This window comes from Neofelis nebulosa, chromosome 17, assembly GCF_028018385.1.
Source record: "Neofelis nebulosa isolate mNeoNeb1 chromosome 17, mNeoNeb1.pri, whole genome shotgun sequence".
In the NCBI taxonomy this organism is placed as follows: domain Eukaryota; kingdom Metazoa; phylum Chordata; class Mammalia; order Carnivora; family Felidae; genus Neofelis; species Neofelis nebulosa.
In genome coordinates, this window is record NC_080798.1 from 592,634 (window position 1) to 614,989 (window position 22,356).

The 22,356-nt window shown below is 42.2% G+C and overlaps 1 protein-coding gene across 8 annotated transcripts in view; it reads left to right on the forward strand.

Annotated features, from left to right (window-relative positions):
- The window catches only part of ZNF606 (zinc finger protein 606), a 31,745-nt gene extending 11,794 nt beyond the window's left edge, over nt 1-19,951 (forward strand). For 3 of the 8 annotated variants that reach the window (XM_058706574.1, XM_058706576.1, XM_058706577.1), the window contains 3 exons: nt 1,394-1,520; nt 1,993-2,088; nt 7,707-11,711. In XM_058706574.1, the coding sequence (XP_058562557.1) occupies nt 1,394-1,520; nt 1,993-2,088; nt 7,707-9,682 (2,199 nt within the window). In that variant the 3' untranslated portion in view covers nt 9,683-11,711. Of the gene's footprint in view, nt 1-1,393; nt 1,521-1,992; nt 2,089-3,743; nt 3,811-7,706; nt 11,712-16,504 lie in introns of those variants that run through there. The other 5 variants (XM_058706582.1, XM_058706579.1, XM_058706580.1 and 2 more) reach the window with 5 other exon arrangements.
- Nucleotides 19,952-22,356: the final 2,405 nt, after the last annotated feature.

The following is a 22,356-nucleotide window of genomic DNA, read 5'->3' on the forward strand; positions in this document are numbered from 1 at the left end:
AATTACTGCAGCAGAATCAGTTCTGTGTTTTAAGCTAAGCATTATTTGGTGGAGGGGGAGCAGTTGGGATCGAGAGTAAAAGTTGTTACATTGAAGACCAGCCATGAGGGTGAACCTGATCAGAGATACCGAGCTCAATTTGTGAGCCTTGACCAGCAGGGACAGAAAAGAAGGGCATGAGAAAGGCTGTATGGGAGAAGCAGTAACATAGCGGGCCATGAAGGCGTGGGGAGAAGTTCATAGGAGGCTCAGTGTGGAAATTCGCTGACACGGAGGTGGACCAGAAAGCTGGTTTCAAGATGGAGGGGAGGACCTAGAAGCTATCAGGGCCTGTGGGAATTGTAGTATACCACCCCTGATGGACAGCTCACTCCACCACCACCACAAGGGAAAGCACGCTCCCACTCCACCCTGGAAGTGCCCAGATAACTGAAGCTGACACTGAGTGCTTAAGAGCACTGTGAGCCAAGTGATGCGTTCATTGCAAAAGGTTATAATCATCTTCCCCTCTATGTTTCCAGTTGAGCATTCCTAGTTCTATTTTTCCTAAAAACATCAGTTGGAACATTTTAAAACTCAAGGTTTTTTTTTTCTTTAAATTTTTAATGTTTATTTATTTTTGAGAGAGACAGTGTGAGCAGGGAAGGGGCAGAGAGAGAAGGAAATAAAGAATCTGAAGAAGGCTCCAGGCTCTGAGCTGTCAGCACAGAGCTGGATGCGGTGCTGGAACTCACGGACCGTGAGATCATGACCTGAGCCGAAGTCGGATTTAACCGACTGAGCCACCCAGGTGTCCCAAACCTCAAGGGTTTTTTGACAGCAACCGTACCTAATTCTCTGGCTTGGGCTGCTCTGCTCAAAGCTATCATACTCTTAGCTCCAGTCCTTGGGAGAGAGATGATCTGGGAATGGAAACCTCCGTATAGTCCCTAGGAAGACAGTCTGTGAATATTTAATATCACCCTTCCAGGTACTAGATCCACATGTTGAGCAAAGACTCCAACCTGTTTAGCCTGCAGGCAGTGCTTGTAGTCTGTTTCCTCCCTGATCCTGGACTTGAGTATCTTTATCTCCAGAGAAGGGGGCCACTGGCCTGGTGGGAGTCCTATCCATACTAGCCAGTATTACTAGAACTGGGTAAGAGCCTTAAGAGAGACCTATTCATTTTTGTTGTGGTTATCATGGGCCTAGATACCTAATTTCCTAAGAGTATCCCAAATAGGGGGCCCTTAGGTGGCTCCCAGTGGGACCTGACAAATCAGTTATAGTAGTGAACATATCCAGGATAATTCTATATCCTGTCTCCTCCCCAGTGCGGTCAGCCTCACTCCATCCCCAGAAAACATTAGAGGATGTGGCTGCAGGCTGAGGAAGAACATCTGTGCTCTTTTAGGAACCAGTGACCTTCAAGGACGTGGCTGTGGACTTCACCCAAGAGGAGTGGGGGCAGTTGGACTCTATTCAGAGGACCCTGTACCGTGACGTGATGCTGGAGACCTATGGGCATCTGCTCTCTGTGGGTAAGGTGGTGCTGCCTGAGTAAATGAAGGTGTTTCCATGCAATACCTTCTGGTTCTCTGTGTTTAAGAGCTCACAGGCTGTAACTATTGGTAATATATGTTAACTAGATTTAGTGTTACGATAATAACACTAAATGATAATTTTACAATGTATACAAATATTGAAACATGTACACCTGAAACTGATATAATGTTCTGTGTCAATTACATCTCAGTTTTAAAAATTAGCAACGCATAACACCACCACTGACCAATAACACTCAATAAATAAAATAAAAAATAAATAAAAAAGAGCTCATGAGGGTCTCAAAAGGGCTGAGATGATCTTGAGCCCTCCTGAGGTTCAAGAACAAAATTCCTAATGCTTATAAAGCATAAAGTATGCTTATTCTGCCCAAATGATAAGTCAGGGAAGAACAGGCAAGGACATTTTCAAGGCTACACAAGTCTGTGTTTTTTCCTCCATGTGTAGGGAATCAGATTGCCAAGCCTGAGGTCATCTCTCTGTTGGAGCAAGGAGAAGAACCATGGTCAGTGGAACAAGCATATCCTCAAAGCACTTGTCCAGGTGAGGGCAGGTGGGAGCAAAGAACTTTCCTCCAAGACCTCCTTGTTTGAGAAAGGGGCTGAGGCCATGAGAAGTTACCTTCCTCAGAGACATTCACAATTTCCTCCAAGGAGCTGTATCCCGTGTATTGACTTTTTTGTAGCTGTTGATTCAGAGCAAAGGTGGCCACCCTATTAACAAGGTAGCAGATTGTATGAGCTGCAGTTTCCCTTCCTCTCCATCCATTCTCCTGATGCCTCTCATATTCTCTGCTGTCCCTTTCTCTGAGATAATTTCTCACTCACTTACCTGCTTTTTAGTGTGTTCATTTCCTTTTGTGACAGACTCATAGCCAGGAGCCACAGACTCTTTTTTTTTTTTAAGGGTTTTATATAGGTAATGTATTCACATGGTTCAAAAAATTCAGAGCTACATAGAATGTGTGAGCTGAAAAACCTCACTTATTTTTGCTGCTGTTATCCACATTATTTTACCCCACCTCCCCACAGGGCACGTACACACAGGTAACCACTTTTCTTTTATTATAAATGTTTCAGCTATTTTCTTAGTGGTTTCCCTGAGGATTATAATTAATATTTTAATTTATAGTAATGTACTTTGGTTAATACCATTAATTTTGGTAGCATACAAAAACTTTCCTTCTGTGTATTTCTATCCTCACCCATTTATGCTGTTATTGTCAGAAATTACATCTATACATAGTATGTCCATCAACACAGACTTACAATTATTGCTTTGTTTTTGTCTTTTTTTAAAATTTCTTTTTTATTTTTGAGAGAGAGACAGAGCGTGACTGGGGGAGGGGTAGAGAGAGAGGGAGACACAGAATCCAAAGCAGGCTCTAGACCTCTGGGGTGGGGCCTGAACTCAAGAGCTGTGAGATCATGATCTGAGCTGAAGTCAGACGTTTAACCAACTGAACCACATAGGTGCCTGTTTTTGGCTTTTAAATCAGATAGGAAAAAAAAATTACAAGCAAAAAATGTGTTTAGACGGCCTTGTCATATTTACCTATGTAGTTACATTTATTGGTGTCCTGTATTTTGAGTTACTGCCTGTGTCCTGTCATTTCACCCAAAGGACTCCATTTGTTTTAGGGCAGGTTTGCTGGCAGCAGACTCTCTCAGATGGTTTATCTTGGAGTGCTTTCCTTTCCCCCTCATTTTGGAAGGAGAGTTTTGCCAGATACAGGATTCTTGGTTGGCAGTATTTTTCTTTCTTACCTCCATGGTTTCCAGACAGGTATGCCCTGTTGGTCATATGAAGATCCCTTGGATGTGATGAATACCTTTTCTCTTGCTGCTTTCAGCATCCTCTATCAGGCTTTGGCTTTTGACAGTTTAATTATCATATGTATTCTATGTTCCCAGAAATGTTTTAGAACTTTTCAAAGCCCCTAAGAATGTCTTCTCCCTTGGCTTTTTAAAAATCATTTTGGTTTTGCGTATTGTTTGCTTTAGCTATTTGCCATCGTCTCAGGCGGTAATGACTTTTTAATATACTGCCTGTAAATGTTTGACAAATACCTGCTTCCTAGAGGCTTCCAGGCCCTGACAACCTTTCAAGGGCCTGACAACCACCAAATGGGTCAAATAATGACTATTCTTTGGGAACGAGGCTTTGGGGAACCCCCAGCTTCGTTCTGTTCCCTCTAGTACCAGAAATATTGGCTGTTATTTTACAAGGCTGCTGCTGAGCCGGGGAGCCAGAGATGGGACTAGGGTAAGTTACAGTGCCCCAAAGCCCACTGTTCCAAAAATTCAGCTGTCTTTCTTGAATAAACTCTTCTCTGGGCTGCCAGAGGACTTTGGTTAATTTATAGAATCCTGAGGAAATTGATTCTGACAGTTTTTGGTTGCTTTTATGGAATGGTGAAATTTCAGAGGCCCTATTTTGCCATTTTTACCGACATCTTGCCCCAGATAATCAGTTTTAATAATTTCTATTATATGTTTCCAGAGTTTCCTTTCACAGCTAAAAGCATATAGAGATATGGTTATTTTCACCTTTCTAAAAGTAGATTATAATCTATTCTGTTGTGTATCTTGCTGTTTTTAATTTAATAATGTACAACAGCCTGTTCTTGAGTTGTGAAGGTGGCTATCTTCCCATCCATTCTAATGAAGTAGGCTTTTTGGAGTCTCATCAGTTGCCCCCATTCATATCTGAAACCTTCCATCAAGGGCTCTGAATTCCAGGAGCTTTAACTCTCCTACTCTTGGTGCTGACCATTCTGAGTTACTATCCTGAGCCACCGTCCTGAGGTTTGGTTCCACCATCTCCATCCATAAACTTCTACCGTCTTGCAAATCACCTCAACCAACTCTGGGATCCTGCTAGAACCGGGAAGCTCATCTCTTCCTTCTAAATTACGTTTCGTCCTCTTTTTGATGCATATCGCTGGTACCAGCCTCCTGTGAGTCCTCCAAGCTGGAAATTGAGAAGTCTTACCTTCCTTTTCTTCTCCAAGATGTAATGGTTCTTCTAGCTCCTGAGATTTTCTGCCTCTGAAATGTTAGTTGTGTGTCACTCAGCTTCTACCAACATCACCCTCAGGTCCCTTACCAAATTCCAGCTCAAGTTAATGAATAAATTTTTACTTATTGTTAGCTACCTCAGGTGTTTTTTCTTGATCTACCTCCCTGAAATCTTCTATTATGAGCTCTCTGTCAGTAAATCTGCGGTGATTCGAGTAGCCTTTTAAATAACTCTGACTAGATAGGTTTCAAGACCATCCATTTTTTTCTGTTATCTTTCTCATTTTGTCACTAGCTCGTGCTGTACAGGAGCAGTATGTCTATATTCAAGTCAAGCCTGAAGGCTGAGCTCATGTCTTTTCTCTTGTGCGAAACCTTCCTAGATTGTTTCTGTTGAGTACTAATCTCTGATCTCCTTTCCTAGCCTCCCACCCGCCCAGCAACTGCATCCCCTCAGGCTCAGTGATACACTGTGTGTATTGTTGACAACTGTTTACTATGTCCTCTCGTCACATAGGTTCTAACTCCCAGGTTAGATGATACTTTGTTGTCCTGTCTCTGGTTCTGGATACTCAGACTACAAGTACCAACTATAAAGTAGGACAAGAATTGTTCATTTGCTTAGCTACCATTTCTTAAAGTTTCTACTGGAAGGATTCAAAATCTATATGAAGATTGATCATTCCCTAACTTCTAGGAGCTAAGCTTGAAATTAGTAATAAATGCCACATCTTGAGCAAAGTAGGGCCCCTGTTGTAATGGAGTTGGATAGTAAAAGGAAGGAAGTGGTGTATAGTGAAGACAGAAGAAAAACCTAGAGAAAGTGGACAAGAGTCTGTGTCGAATAAGGTATCTGTGGCTTAGACCCTGCGGTAGGGTAAATAATGACACCCCCTTCCTCCCAAAGGATGTCCACATCTTAAGCTTGTGAATATGGTACTTCGTATGGCAAAGGGACTTCTCAGATGTGAATAAATTTTGAGATGGAGGGATTATCTTGTATTATCTGAATGACCATGGTAATTGCAAGGTCCTTTTAAGAGTGAGGCAGGAGTGTCTGAGACACAGAGAGGAGATGTGGTGACAGAAACAGAGGATGAAGTGATATGCTCTGCAAATGGAGGAAGGAGCTATAAGCCAAAGAATGCAGGCAGCTTCTAAAAGCAGGAGAAGGCCACGCCGTAGATTCTGCCCTAGAGGGAGGCTCCCCTGATTGTAGCCCAGTAAAAGCCATTTTGGACTTCTGACTTCCAAAGCTGTAAAGGAATAAGATTGTGTGATTTTTTTTTTTTTTTTTTTTTTTTTTTTGAGACAGAGAGAGACAGAGCATGAATGGGGGAGGGGCAGAGAGAGAGGGAGACACAGAATCGGAAACAGGCTCCAGGCTCCGAGCCATCAGCCCAGAGCCTGACGCGGGGCTCAAACTCACGGACCGTGAGATCGTGACCTGGCTGAAGTCGGACGCTTAACCGACTGCACCACCCAGGCGCCCCAAGATTGTGTGATTTTAAGCTGCTGCATGTGTGGTAATTTGTTATAGCAGCAGTAGGAAACTCAGACAGACCCCTTCAGTTGTTGGAGGACTGTTACCTCAGCAGTGATGGTGGATAGCTTTCATATGTTGAACTTGCCAGACATTTCACTGGATTCACAATCTCGCGAAGATATTGGAAACATCCTCTGTGGATAGTATAGAGCCAGTATGTATGAATGTATGTGCGTGTGTGTGTGTGTGTGTGTGTGTTTATATATACATAGATTTTTAAAAATTATATTTGTAAGTAATCTCTACACCCAACGTGGGGCTTGAATTCACAACCCCAGGATCAAGAGTTGCACACTCTACTGACTGAGCCAGCCAGGTGCCCGGAGCCACAATTTAAATACAGATTATATCAGGCTATAACTCCTGTGTCTTCATCATAATGTGTCGCCTTTCGAGTCTGTCTTGTGTGCCATTGCTTTGCAAATCATTCTGTAGTTAGAAGGGTTGTAACTGTAGGGGTGTTCTTAAACTATGGTGATTTGTGGGCTGACGAATTTTGTGTCATTGACTGGAATATGAAACAGTGCGACAGCATATTAACATAGATAAGATCCTTGCTTGAAGCTTCTGTTGGTGATACTTTCTCTTAACGCCAGTCCCTCCTTTTTGGGGGGCAGGTGTCAAAATAGGGAAGGAGTCAGGATATTAAAACACAGAAGTGAATTAGGACACTTTCATCATTTAAACATAAGTTAAAGGCCTGGTTGCTTGTTTATCTTGTAAGCAAGTTATTTCTTATTTTTTCACCTTAATAATATTCACTGGGTCCCTTTGTCAGGGATCCCCCAGGCCACCCTTGGGTTCAGTGATTTCACTAGGATGCACAGGACTCAAAAGTCATTGTACTTTTGTAATGCAAAAGTACATTAGTACAAAATGACGTTAGTCATTGTACTAATGTAATGTAATGTATGACAGTGAAAGGATACAAAGCAATGGCAGCAGAGGGAGGAGGCACATGAATATAAGTCTGGAGGAAACCAAGTGCAAGCTTTCAGTAGTCCTTTTCCAGTGGAGTTGCAGAGGACACACACGTTTAATTCCTTCAGCAGTGAGTTGTGACAACACATATGACATGTCATCTACTAGGAAAGCTGGCCAGAGCCTAGGAGTCCAGGGTGTTTATTGGAGATTTGAATACACAGTGCCTGTGTAACTGACTGCAACCACTGAAGCTCCAGACCCCCAGAAGGAAAGCAGATTTTCACCATAAATGACCATAAATGTCATTTGTACACACTATCTAGAGAGATGCTACACAGTGTGCTTCAAGGCCTCAAGCATGCAAAACACTCTTAGACCATTCCAGGACCTCGATTCCTTTACCATACACCTTTATCCTGGTCTTTTTTTCTATGGGAAAATGCACTTAAATGGTTGTTATTGGTATCCAGTATACACTTAGGCTGGTTCACATACTTTTTTTTTTTCACTATTCTCCTCTTCCCTGTTATGATCTTTGTGTTACAAATCTATTTGAAAACAAGGTCACACCTGCCTTTTCAATAATATGGACAATAAATCTCACTTTTCCCACTCTGTTCTCGGAAATTTTTTCTCTGTGCTCTCATGGCTTTTTTTTCTGATTATTTCAGAATGGATGAGAAATCTTGAAAGCAAAGCACTGATCCCAACACAAAGCATTTTTGAGGAAGAACAATCCCATAGCATGAAGCTGGAAAGATACATATGGGATGATCCTTGGTTCTCCAGGTTAGAAGTCTTGGGATGTAAAGACCAGTTGGAAATGTATCACATGAACCAGAGTACAGCTATGAGGCAAATGGTCTTCATGCAAAAGCAAGTACTATCTCAAAGAGGTTCAGAATTCTGTGAACTTGGAGCAGAGTGTAGCCAGAGCTTAAACTTTGTTCCATCTCAGAGAGTTTCTCAAATAGAACATTTCTATAAGCCTGATACAAATGCTGAAAGCTGGCGGTGTAACTCAGCCATAATGTATGCAGATAAGATTACCTGTGGAAATCATGATTATGACAAAACTTTCTACCAGTCCATACAACCTAATCAGCCTGAAAGGATGCAAACTGGAGGTAATCTTCTTAAATGTACTGATGCTGTGAAATCTTTCAATCATATATTACATTTTGGTGATCATAAGGGAATGCATACAGGAGAAAAACTCTATGAATATAAGGAATGCCATCAAATCTTTAACCAGAGCCCATCATTTAATGAACACCCACGACTTCATATTGGAGAAAACCAGTATGATTACAAAGAATATGAGAATATCTTTTATTTTTCATCATTTATGGAGCGTCAAAAAATTGGTACTGTAGAGAAAGCATATAAATACAATGAATGGGAGAAAGTCTTTGGGTATGACTCATTCCTTACTCAACATACAAGTACATACACCTCAGAGAAACCCTATGAATATAATGAATGTGGAACATCTTTCATCTGGAGCTCTTACCTTATCCAGCATAAGAAAACTCATACTGGAGAGAAACCCTATGAATGTGATAAATGTGGAAAAGTATTTAGGAATCGTTCAGCCCTTACTAAACATGAACGGACTCACACTGGAATAAAGCCCTATGAATGTAATAAATGTGGAAAAGCCTTCAGCTGGAATTCTCATCTTATTGTACATAAGAGAATTCATACAGGAGAGAAACCTTATGTATGTAATGAATGTGGGAAATCTTTCAACTGGAACTCCCATCTTATTGGACATCAGAGAACTCATACCGGAGAGAAACCCTTTGAATGTACTGAATGTGGGAAATCTTTCAGCTGGAGCTCCCATCTTATTGCCCACATGAGAATGCATACTGGAGAGAAGCCCTTTAAATGTGATGAATGTGAAAAAGCTTTCAGGGATTACTCAGCCCTTAGTAAACACGAAAGAACTCACTCTGGAGCAAAACCATATAAATGTACTGAATGTGGAAAATCCTTCAGCTGGAGCTCACATCTTATTGCCCATCAGAGAACTCACACAGGAGAGAAACCCTATAACTGTCAGGAATGTGGCAAAGCATTCAGAGAACGCTCAGCCCTCACTAAACATGAAATAATTCATTCTGGAATCAAGCCTTATGAATGTAATAAATGTGGGAAGTCCTGCAGCCAGATGGCTCACCTTGTTAGACATCAAAGGACTCATACTGGAGAAAAGCCCTATGAGTGTAATAAATGTGGAAAATCCTTCAGTCAGAGCTGTCACCTTGTTGCTCATCGGAGAATTCACACTGGTGAGAAACCCTATAAATGTAATCAATGTGAAAGATCTTTTAACTGTAGCTCTCACCTTATTGCACACCGGAGAACTCATACTGGAGAGAAACCATATAGATGTAACGAATGTGGGAAAGCATTTAATGAGAGTTCTTCCCTTATTGTACATCTAAGAAACCATACTGGAGAAAAACCCTACAAATGTAATCATTGTGAGAAAGCTTTCTGTAAGAATTCTTCTCTCATTATTCATCAGAGAATGCATAGTGGAGAGAAACGCTTTATATGCAATGACTGTGGAAAAGCCTTTAGTGGTCACTCAGCCCTACTTCAGCATCAGAGAAATCATAGTGAAGAGAAACTGTGAATTGAATTGATAAGAGATTTTTCTTTTATTGTACATTTGGTAACACACTGAAAAAAAACCCTATAAATATAATCAAGAGGGCAAATTGTTTAGTAAGAATTCAGAAAGACTTCTTTTTATTATTTGGTAGAAAGTATCTCCTTAGAAGGAACCTGTGAATGAAAAGAATAGAACAAAGCTTTCAGCAGTTATGTAGCCTTTATTTAACATCAGAGAATTACAGTGAAGAAAACTCAAATCCCCTCATGGTCCTACTTGATTCCTACCAGGAATCCTACTTGAGGAACATGAATATAGGGAATAAGACTTCTTTCAGTAAGAGATCTCAACTGAGGTCTGAATTTGTGGATTGCAGTGCATTGTTAAGGGAAACCTTATTCTAGGAAAAGTTTTTTAACTGAAAGTACACTGTTTTGCATCAAGCTGGAATAATGGATAGGAAGCTTTACAATAACATCTTGTGCATAATTATGGAAATACAGATTTTGCTGTTACAAAGGGAGAATGTGGGTGCCGTTTAAGGAACACAATATGAAATACTAAATCTGAATTTAAGAAAAAAAATTAGTATTGAATGGGATATTTACTGTCGATCAAGATTAACCTTAGAAAAGATTAGTAAATGATTTTACTAATGGTGGAAAGATTATTACCTAGAAGTATGAGACTGATGTTGTTAGAACAAAAGTTGACAGTTTATGACCCATTGTGTCAGTGTCCATGGTTTACTCATGATTGCATTGTTGGACAATTCACTTGTAATCTGTTTTAGGCAATCACTGTAAGTTACAATTGTGGACACTGCATCGATATACATAATGTTAAGGAATGAAAAGGACACAAAATTGTATATACGTATCTATTATAACATCTAAAAAATGTATATGGATAAGGACTGGAAGGATCCATGGAGAAATTAACCTTGTTAATTTAAGATTTTTAAAAAAGTTTTATAAACACAGCACGTATGTGCTAGGCTTTGTTTTAAATGCTTTCAAATATTAACTTGTTCAGTCCCCTTAACTCTATGAGATAGGTACTATTATTATCCCAGTTTTACAAATGGAGAAACTCGTGCAGAGTGTTGAGAAACCTACCTAAGGACACACAGCTATTAAGGAATGGAACCAAGATTGTTTGGCTCTAGAGTCATGTTTTTAACTACCATGTTATGCTGCCTCTCCAGTGATTTTTTTTTTCCCCTAAATTTTTCTTTTGTTCAGTTTTCTATAGTAGATAACTTGATAATAAAAACCGAGAAATTCCTAAACAGTGGGAAATAAAGTTACCTGGCTCTCTGACCTGAATGATTTCTGGTAACATGAGAGCTAAGCGGCCTTCGGAATATGAAGTCTGGATTGGACAGTCAGAATCGCTGCCATTTTCTAGTACTTGGGTTCCCTAAGATTTCACCACCCACAATCCTGAGCATTACAGCACAACAGTGACTGGAAGACAAATCGGAGGTTTGGGCAATGCTGAGGAATGCCTCTTGATGGGGTTAGAATGGCCCTTGTGGGGCAGAGAGCAAGAGACACTACAGCACATGGGAGCATTGTTTCTCAAGGTCTCTCTCAAATTCAGTGTTTATGCTTTCTTTATCTTCTCTTGATGAGAAGATTGCTTGATAGTAGGGGCACTTCAGAAGGGAAGGAAGCTCACCAATTCATCAGAGTGAGGAAGTCTCTCTGAGTGCTCCTAGGGGAAAGGAGGCAGGATGGATAAGCAGATTTAGGTGGCTTCTCTCCTGTTCACAGATATTTCCTCTATTTCCCTAAAGTAGGACTATAATTACGGGCCAGGAATCCTTGGATAGGCTTCAAGGACATTGGTTAGAAATCCAGGATACAAAAGGTTCATCTAGTTCTTACAGGGTCCCCATTGGTTGAGAAACAGTGACCTACTGGTGTGGGAGGGTGTGTGTTCTGTAGCTGGAACTCACATAGGTATGTAACATCTGATTCCTTACCTTTCAGGGCTTAGTGCGTAGTGGTCACCCAATAAATGTTGCAGGAGTAAATTAACTGAATGCATTTCTCATGTGATTTCTGCAAATATCTTTAGAATAGAATTAGCAATATTATCTCTGTAAGAGAAAGTAATATGTGTCAAGTAATACTGTGAATATATGGGTAGAGTATTCTAATACCCAGTGTAATACACTTTGAGCAAACCGAGATTCTTTGATTTAGTGACTCCAAAGAATCTCATAATTCATATACAATATTACACAAGCATCCTGACAAGTCACTCTATATTACACAGCTTAATATCTTTTAAAAAAGTTTTTCTAAAAGTGCCTTTTGTGGCCCAGCCCATATCACAAGTCAAGAGAAAGTCCCAGACTTCTGCTTCCTCCTGGAAGGATCCCTACATCTCTATCATCTATCACACAGCGTTATGTGCACAGTGTGCCTTGGATGTTCAGGACTCCCACACCCCTTCACCTCCCTTACTCCAACCCTCTAACCTATGTATGGCTTAGTTCATTGCCCTCTTTTTTTTTTAACCCCATGTTCAACTCCCCAACTCTGGAACCTTCTGCTGGGCCCAACTGGAACTCATTTCATCATGAGCTCTTCCTTGAAACCTTCCTGCTGTGACTGAAGCTTGAGTCTCCCCTATGCACAGTGTCTCTTATGATGGCTTCAAGGGGTGGCTCCTTTCTTCTCCCCTCCACCCCCCCACTTTTCTCATTTGCAGCCTCTAGATTGTTCCTCCCTTCTCTCTAAAACTCACCTCTGACTCTTGGGACATGAGACCATCACACTTGCTTCCCTTCATTCCAGTCATCTGAGTCACTCATCCATATATCAAAGAATTCGGTACCTGCCTTACTGCATCTAGAACCATTCCATCATCCATCTGGATGATCTTTCCATGTCCTGACCTCACAGGACCCCTCTGCTTATGGTTTTGTCAACCACTTGCCACAGTCAGTCACTCCCATGGTCATCCCTAGGACCATTCCATTACTAGTGACTGGAACCCCTCCACCATCTGTTTCCCAAGCTGCTTGGCTTGGCTATTTAGTATCAAAATTCCAACAATTCCTTGACTTAACCTTCCCTCAGGCTCACTGCCAGCAGATGACTTTGCTTCCCGCTTACCTGAGAACAGAAGGAATCAGTAGAAGCTTTCCATAACGTACCCATTGTCCACAGTGTCTGCCCTGTCCCACAGGGACCTACATACAAACTGGCTGGGTTGACTCCAGAGCCTATCTCGAGGGCATTGCTCTAGCAAGTTTGCCTTATCTCCTGTATCATCATGTTTTGCCGATGTACTAGATTATTCCCACCAATATGTAAACATACTTTAAAAAAAAACAAAACCTCTCGATAACACATTCCCTTCTAGCTCCTGCATAATTTTTCTGCTTCATTATAGAAAGCAAAATTTTTCAAGAGTTGTCTGTTTTGCTGTCTCCACTTCTTTTCCATTCTTGAAACCTCTCCAAACCTACCTCACTGCCAGATGTCCTCCACATTGCTAAACGTAGTAGTCAATTCCGTTTTTTACTTCCTTGAAATATCAGCAGCATTATAGATCATGGATCATTACCTCCTTGAAGCATGTTTTTCACATGGCTTTCAGGACTTTACACCTGATTCTGGCCTTCATTTCAGGCTCCCTTAGCTGTTTCCTCCCCCACTTCCCTTACCTCTTACTGTCAGGGTGCCCCATTTCCTGTTTACATCCCTGAAGTTCTCATCCAGTCTTGAGGCTTCAAACACCACTGTTATGCTGAGGACTTTCCTTTTAGGGCTACAGTTTGATGAGTGTTGAAAAATGTCTACACCCTTGTTACTATCACTACAATCAAAACTATATTTTCCCTTTCCCAAAAAGTTCCTTTATGTCTCTTTAGTTAATCCCCATCACACCCCACTGCCCCAACCTCTGGGCAACACCTATCTGCTCTGCCACTACATACTAAGATTGTCTTTTAGAGTTTCATATAAATAGAATCACACGGTATTTTATTCATATACTACTTTTACTATGTGGACACTTTTGGGATCAGGTCTTTTCTCCACATAATGTTTTTTTGTCTGTTTTTGAGGTTCATCCATGTTGTAGCTCGTATCAGTAGTTTACTCCTTTTTTTTTTTTTTTTTTTTTTTTTTTGCTGAGTAGCATTCCATTCTGTGAATGTGCTACCATTACTTATCCTCTTCACCTGCTGATGAGCATAAAGTTGTTTCCATTTGTTGGCTATTGTAAATATAGCTGATACAGACATTCTACCACAGGGCTTTTGTGTGTGTAAGTTTGCATTTATCTTGGGTAAAAACCTAGGAGTGGAGTGGCTGGGTTTGAAGTATATGCATAACTTTCTTTTTTTTTTTTTTTTTTTTTTTTTTTTAATTTATTTTTGGGACAGAGAGAGACAGAGCATGAACGGGGGAGGGGCAGAGACAGAGGGAGACACAGAAGCGGAAACAGGCTCCAGGCTCTGAGCCATCAGCCCAGAGCCTGACGCGGGGCTCGAACTCACGGACCGCGAGATCGTGACCTGGCTGAAGTCGGACGCTTAACCGACTGCGCCACCCAGGCGCCCCTATGCATAACTTTCTAAGACACTCTCTGTGGGCTTTTAGTCTGATGTCTTTAATCTGTTTTACATTCTGGGAAATGTCTTTTTTTGTGATATTATCCATTTTTTTTAAAGAATAAGAAGCACTTCGTGCTCTCTCTCTGCTTTTCAAAAATGAATAAATGTTAAAAAAAAAAGGGGGGGGTGCACCTGGGTGGCTCAGTTGGTTAAGCATCCAACTTCAGCTCAGGTCACGATCTCGTGGTCTGTGAGTTCAAGCCCCGCGTTGGGCTCTGTGCTGACAGCTCAGAGCCTGGAGCCTGCTTCTGTTTCTGTGTCTCCCTCCCTCTATGCCCCTCCCCCATTCACGCTCTGTCTCCCTCTGCCTTTCAAAAATGAATAAATGTTAAAAAACATTTTTTTAAAAGAATAAGAACCACAAGGGGGTGCTTGGGTGGCTCAGTTGGTTGAGCATCCAACTTCAGCTCAGGTCATGATCTCATAGTTCGTGAGTTTGAACCCTGTATCGGGCTCTGTGCTGATGGCTCAGAGCCTGGAGCCTGCTTCAGATTCTGTGTCTCCCTCTCTCTCTACCCCTCCCCTGCTCATGCTCTGTCTCTCTCTGTCTCAAAAATAAATAAAAACATTAAAAAAAATAAGAACCATAAAACATTGCACAAGGAGGATACAAGCATAGGGAGCATTACAAGAGATAAAAAGGTCAGTTTTTAGAAGTCTGTGATATGCTTAAATCTGAGACCAATGAATAAAGGCTTACTATTGTTCCAGTGACAAATGGTAACAGAATGATGGTAGTGAGGCTTGTACAAGGATTGGTAAATATAGAAAACAAGGAACAAGTCAGGCCAGTCTATAGGGTTAAGGCTCTTTCTGCCTGGATTTCTGTTAAACCTCCTTGATTATGACTCTTTTAGCCACATAGCATATAGTGGGCTTTGTTTTTCTGAACTCCCACTGTTAGTTTTATACATTCTTGACAGTTATGTACAGGCACAGTTGGTTATATGCATTCACCTTGCTAATCTACCAGGGTGCTCTCCTCACCAGCTCTAGCCTACTTCTTTGGAAAGCAATCAGGTATTCCCAAATTCCTCTTCTCATTCTATGCCTCTAAATTTCCTTTCTGAGCTTTTTAACATTTATTTCCCTCTCATGTATTTTCCTTGTTTACCAGGGAGTAACTGCCTCCCTTCTTTGCATTGATGACTAAAAGAAGAAGAAAAAAGAACTAAGAGGCAATAAATCATCCCAGGGGTAGTCAGATTTGACAAATGTTACAGTTCCTTCTAAGATCAAATTCCTGTGTTTCTGATTTTATCTTGAGTAGCTTTGCATATAAGCGGTGTTATGTCTGTAGTAAAAACAAGGTAAATTATGACAGTAACTGTACTGTTACTGTTATTAGCACAAACAAAAATATACAAATTTAGGATTTTATATGTCATAATATAGTAAAGGAATTTTGAATGAGATGTTCTAGGACCAGTGCTAAATACTTTATGGAAATTTACCTTATTTCTAATATTTCATCCTTTCCATTTAAAAAGTTTCTCTTTTATGAGTCTGATTATTCAAATGTTAGCACACCTGTGTCTGTTGTCCATATTTCTTAGCCTTTCTTTTATGTTCTCTAATTCCTTTTCCTTTCTTTTTTTCTTTTGTCTGGACATTTTCTCAATTTGCTCTTCCAGTTTGCTAAGTTTATTTTTCAGCTGTCCATTTTGCTATTTATTGCCTCTACTGTGTCTTCATTTCAACTATTGTTTTACATACCTAATATTTATACTTGGTTCTTTTTTATGTGTCATTATTCTCATTTCTTATTGTTAATACCATGCCTTACTCCTTAAATGCATTTAATAGACTAATTTAAAATTTTGTTCCATCTGTTCTAGTATATGTTTCTGATGGATTCTGTAATCCAATGTTTGTTTTCTCTTGAAATTGTTATGCTCTGAAAATTGCTTATTACTTGGGCCAGTGAGTATATATCTTTTGGGATCACTGGCTATTTTATCAGTTGTTACGCATACATGTGATGGGATCAGATCCTGGTACCTATAAACCCCACTGAGTTCAGGGGTAGAGACAGTGGATCCTGGGAGGGGAGGTTGAGGCCTCAGAAAACTAGTCAATGATTCCTCGTCCCATGAGATAACTCCTTGGAATGTGATTCACCATCCCAGAGCTTTGGGGAGGCAGGATGGAGAAACACTTGCCTGAGGTGATGTGTTCTGTGCCTGTTTCTCTGCTGCTCACAGGCTACTGCCTTGCCTTGATTCCACTCCTCAGGAAGTCTGGACCAGAAGTTGGGTTACAGCAGCTGTGGGCACACTGTTCTAAGGCAAAGGAAGAGAAGAAACAAGCGCAAACTCCAGGAGTTCCTTTTGTTTTTTTATTACAGCTGAGCTATACCGTCTCCTGCTCCAGCCAGCCAGCCCAGCATACTAGTTCAAATCAAACCCAAGTCTTTCTAGCAGTTTCTGATATTCCCAGATCTTTTGCCTCTTAGGTTATACCTGGCTTTATTTCAGGTAGGTGTCTGTGGTTGAATTGGCTTGTATGAACCAAAACTGGAATCTCCGTTGTGAATCTTCTTTGAGTATATTGTCTCAACATGAGGTCGAGACCACGTCCCATTACAGCTCCCCTTATTCTCTCAACTTCTCCATAGGAGCAGCACACAGCACAGGCAAGCCCAAGGCCAAGAGGTTCTATTTAAAATGGCAGATCCCTTGGGGTGCCTGGGTGGCTCGGTTGGTTGAGTGTCCAACTTTGGCTCAGGTCATGATCTCAAGGTTTGTAGGTTCCAGCCTGTGTTGGGCTTTGTGCTAACAGCACAGGGCCTGCTGCTTCGGGTTCTGTCTCCTTCTTTCTGCCCATCCCCTTCCCTCTCTCAAAAAGAAGCGCTTAAAAAAATAAATAAAAAATAAAGCAGCAGGGGCACCTGGGTGGCTCAGTCGGTTAAGCGTGTGACTTTGGCTCAGGTCATGAGCTCACAGTTTGTGGGTTCAAGCCCCATGTCGGGCTCTGTGTTGACAGCTCAGAGCCTGGAGCCTGCTTCGGATTCTGTCTCATTCTCTCTCTGCTCCTCCCCCACTTACTCTCTGTCTCTCAAAAATAAATAAATGCAAAAAAAAAAAAAAAAAGAAATTAAAAAAAAAATAAAGCAGCAGATCCCTCATTCTTGATTCCCTTACCCTACTCTATTCTTTTATTCTAAATATTCATTAACACCTATCAACTTCAAGCATACTATGTAACCAAGTTATATTTCTTTTCATTGCCTGTATCACTCTAACTAGATACAAGCTCCAATAGGGCATGGTTTTTCACTTGTTCAGTGTTGTATCTCCAGGACCTGGGAAGTGTCTGTCACATAGCAAGTTCTCAACAAATGTCTACTGAACAAAAGGCTAAACTGACATTAGGGTTATTCCCCGCTCAGACTCTAAACACCCTCCCATGTTATGACAATGGAAGGGCCCCATCAGAGTCCAGGGAAGGCAGCCCAGGCCAAAGGGAAGAAGTTGGGGGTATGGATTTGTTAGAGCAGACTGAGGGAATAACAGGTGAGGCTGATCTGGATTTTGAATATTTGGAAAAATAAACCTCTATGCTTAAGGACTTCTTGGGTGCTCTACTTGCCCTGGTTTACTTACTGGATGTTCTAATTGTCCAGTGAAAAAACCACCTGGATTGGGAGGCTGTGAGTTTGTTCCTTTGGAACTTGGTGTAAACTGGGTTGGGACTGTCACATGGCTCAATGGATCTTCCAGTGCCTTAACACTGTCAGGGGGTGCAAAGACCCCAAAGAGAGGGCAAGGAGAACTTCCACAATTAATATTATAGGTAAATGCATGTAAACAAGTCTCTTAAGGTCATGATATAAATAGCCCAGTTACTCACAAACATCCCAACCCTCACATCTTCATTTCCGATATGCTGATGCCTGAAAACATTCATGAAAGCCCTGTTTCTGTATTGGAATGATATTGGGGTTTCGGGAACCACCAAGCAGCTTTAACCAGGAAGGAAAGAATGCTCTCGTATTGACAAAGCCTCTTCTGGCTGCTGTGTGGGTAATGGACTAATGGAGATAATGGTACGATAGGAAGAAGAGCCTGGGGGCTACTGGAGGCTTGGACCAACGTGGTGCGGAGGATGTGGAGAGAAGTGATGAAACACTTCAACCTGTAGTTTCAGACAAGGACCGCAAAGCAAGATAAACACACACCAACCACATCCTAGTGAAAGTACTGAAGGCCAAGAGAAGCTTAAAAGCAGCAAAAGGTCACGGCCATGGCAGAGAAGCTTGGATCCGACTTACATTACTGGCAGCAATAACTGGAACTCTCAACCTTAAGGAAAACGCCAAGGCAACCGGGGGACGATGGGAGCAGGGAGAAGCCCTAGGGGCCCTGTCCCCGCAAGAAGAGAACCCGCCCAGACGAACTCCGCATCTGGGCACAGGCACCGAGGAGCAGCAGTCTTCCTGGCCGAGCAGGCCGAAGACGGAGCCAGGGGTCGCCATAGCTGGAAACCGAGGGACCCCCAGGGGAGACAACCCCAACTGCACGCACGTTGCCCTCAAACCAGGCGCCGGCAGCGGAACCTCCTGGCCAGACCTGCAGCACCCCGTCCCGCCCCGGTCTCCGGCGGACCCTGCCCCAGCCTCCTGGCCGCTCCCGGAACCACTCCGGCCTTTGCCGCCTCCAGACGTTGCCCTCGGTGGTCCCGCCGCCCCGCTCGGCCTCGAGAGGGATTCGGGCGCCCGACCACTGTCAGCCTGGAGGCACGGAGCGCAGCATAAGCGAAAGTTACCTAGCACACTCGGCCGGGTTGCGCGGCCTTCTGGGACTTGTAGTCCACCTGCCCTGGAGGCTCAGACTACAACGCCCGGAAGGCATCGCGCCGCGCGCCGCCCAATGGAAACGCTCGGTGAACCGCCTTCTCCCCTTTCGAGGCCCACCTCCTCGGCCAGCCAGCCTCTTTCTGCTGTTGGCCCCCTGAGCGGCGGCAGTGGTCCTGGAGCTGCGTGAACGTCTTCTGGCTCACGGCCCGGCTCAAAGCTCCCAAAGCAGGTCCTCCACGTCCCTGGGAGGACACGACGTGGGTCGCTGCACCCGGGCTAGCCTGTGGGCAGCTTGCAAATATTGGAACAATCGTTCTGCTAATACGCCCACCGCAGATGGGATGTATGAAGAGGAATCCCATTTTGCAAATATACAAAAATTTTAATGTTGAAGGGAAAATGAAAAGAACCGAATCCTATGGCAATACATTTACACACATTTTCAAGAGACATAAATGCAAATGTGAGTAATTAAAAGATACAATCTAAGTGGTTCCTGCTTGAGTAGACTCGGTAATGTAGAAATGTGTTTCCTAAATTAATCAACAAACTTAAGAACATCCAAACTGATTATCCAAAATTATAGCTTTTAAAAATAAATAAGCTATCAAGCCATGAAAAAAAACATGGAAGAACCTCAAATACATATTACTGAGTGAAAGAAGCCATTCTGAAAAGGCTTCATATGTGATTCTAGCTATATGACATTCTGGAAAAGGCAAAATTATGGAAACAGTAAAAAGATTGGTGATTGCCAGGATAGAGGGAGAGATGAATAGGTGGAGTATAAAGGATTTTTAGAGTAGAGCAGTTATGTTGTATAATAATAAAAAGTTGGATACATGTCACGATACATTTGTCAAAACCCATTGAATTATAATACCAGAAGTCAAGTGCACCGCCATGAGGGGCGGCAAAATGGGGACACCTACAGAGCAGGCTTAACCAAGCAGGTGGGGAGCAGAAGGTGAGTATCCATGGGCAAGTCCTTTTATCGGGGGTCAGGATGGAGTACACAGAAATAGGCGGGAGAGGATATCGTTGCTACATTTGAATGTTGAAGGGAAGGGCAGAAGGGAGCTTGTGGCCAGAACTAGCCTTATCACCTAGGTAACCTGGTCACCTGGGTGGGGTGCTCACAGCCTGTTTGCATGGATATGGAGGCAGCAGGAAAATATAGTTTTAAAATTTACAATACAACAAAATGAGTAAAGGAGGTAAAAAGGTACAAACCTCCAGTTATAAAATAAATAAGTCATGGGGATGTAATGTACAGCATAGTGACTAAAGTTAATAATATTATATTGCATATTTAATGCTATAGTTGCTATGAAAGTAGACCTTAAAAGTTCCAATCTCAGGGCGCCTGGGTGGCTCAATTGGTTAAGCGGCCGACTTCGGCTCAGGTCATGATCTCACAGCTCGAAGGCTCGTGAGTTCAAGCCCTGCGTCGGGCTCTGTGCTGACAGCTCAGGGCCTGGAGCCTGTTTCAGATTCTGTGTCTCCCTCTCTCTGACCCTCCCCCGTTCATGCTCTGTCTCTCTCTGTCTCAAAAATAAATAAACGTTAAAAAAATTAAAAAAAAAAGTTCCAATCTCAAAAAAGTTTTGTAACTGTGTGGTGATAGAGGTTAGCTAGACTTATTGTGATCATTTTGCAGTGTGTACAAATATCAAGTCATGGTTGTACACCAGAAACTAATATGATGTTTTGTCAATTAGAACTCAAAAAACTACGATACAATCTACTTTGTGGTGTCTCAACATCATTAACAATACTAATTGGGATGGATAACGCTTGCCACCCAGGTTGTGACGATGTGAAAGATGACTGGTATTGCTTGACTAGCCACCAAAGGCAAACTTTGATAAAGGTGACAACTAGGAAGAGTTATATTAGGCATGTGAGGGGGGTGTGGGACCCAGTTCTCAACCAGGGATCCCACTTGGTGGGAGAAAGCCAAGAGAACAGGTTGGGCACTCTGGATTTAAGGGAATCTGTTGGAAAGTTTTGGTTATGTTATGAAAGACCTTTATCTCTTAGCCTAATTTTCATAGCTTGACCTGATCTACACATCTGTCAGTATCATTAACCCATAGTGGTATTCTGATGGTACAATTCATCCAGCTGGGCTGGGTGCATGGGATATATGAGTCAATTCAAGAACCAAGTCTGGGAAAAGCCAGGTGTTCACAGCCCTATGGTGTTCCTTAGGTGTTCCCTAAGGTGTTCCCAGGTGTTCCCTAAGGTGTTCCCAGGTGTTCCCTTTTCCTAAGGGAAAAGACTGGGAAAGCAGCAGTAACCATTGGGAAGTTGGTATCCTAAAACCAACTCCAAAGAAAACAGTGTCCGTGGGGAGCCTGACAGTTCAAAATCAAGTCTAACGGCAGCAGTGCCCATAGGGAGATTGGAAGTCCAAAAACAAGTTCAAGGAGATACAGCAGATGAACTTATTCAGATGGGTTTGACCAGAGGCAGTTCTGAGATTGCAGGACTTCTAGAGAGTGGAAAACAAGTTCTTATATGGATCATCCTGTAGGCATGGCTGGATGAAAGGAAGACAGGAGTGGGAATTCAGGTGTTGTAAGAATTAAGCAAGAAGGTGGCAGTGGTCTGCTTCATGGGTGTGTCTAGAGGGTCTTAACATTGTCATCTCACAAACATTCAGAAAGGATAGTTTGCCTTTGGGGTACAGTGCAAGTGGAACCAATTTCTAAACCTAGGAAGCTTTACAAGCATCAAAAGATCTGGTCTCTTTTTTTTTTTTTTTTTTTTTTTAATTTTTTTATTTATTTTTGGGACAGAGAGAGACAGAGCATGAACGGGGGAGGGGCAGAGAGAGAAGGAGACACAGAATCGGAAACAGGCTCCAGGCTCTGAGCCATCAGCCCAGAGCCCGACGCGGGGCTCGAACTCACGGACTGCGAGATCGTGACCTGGCTGAAGTCAGACGCTTAACCGACTGCGCCACCCAGGCGCCCCAAAAGATCTGGTCTCTTATTGTAACTGGTAGAGGTGAATCGAAACGTGCTGTCTATATTTTGAGAACTACTGGATGGACAAAGGACAAGTATACGGGACAACCTTCTTCTATGCTATCTACTTTTTAATCCCATTTCCATATTTTGAGATGATTCAGTTAATCTCCTTTATTTTATTTTTTTAAAGTGTATTTATTTTGAGAGAAAGAACACAAGTGGGGTAGGAGCAGAGAGAGAGAGAGAGAGAGAGAGAGAGAGAATCCCAAGCAGGCTCCAC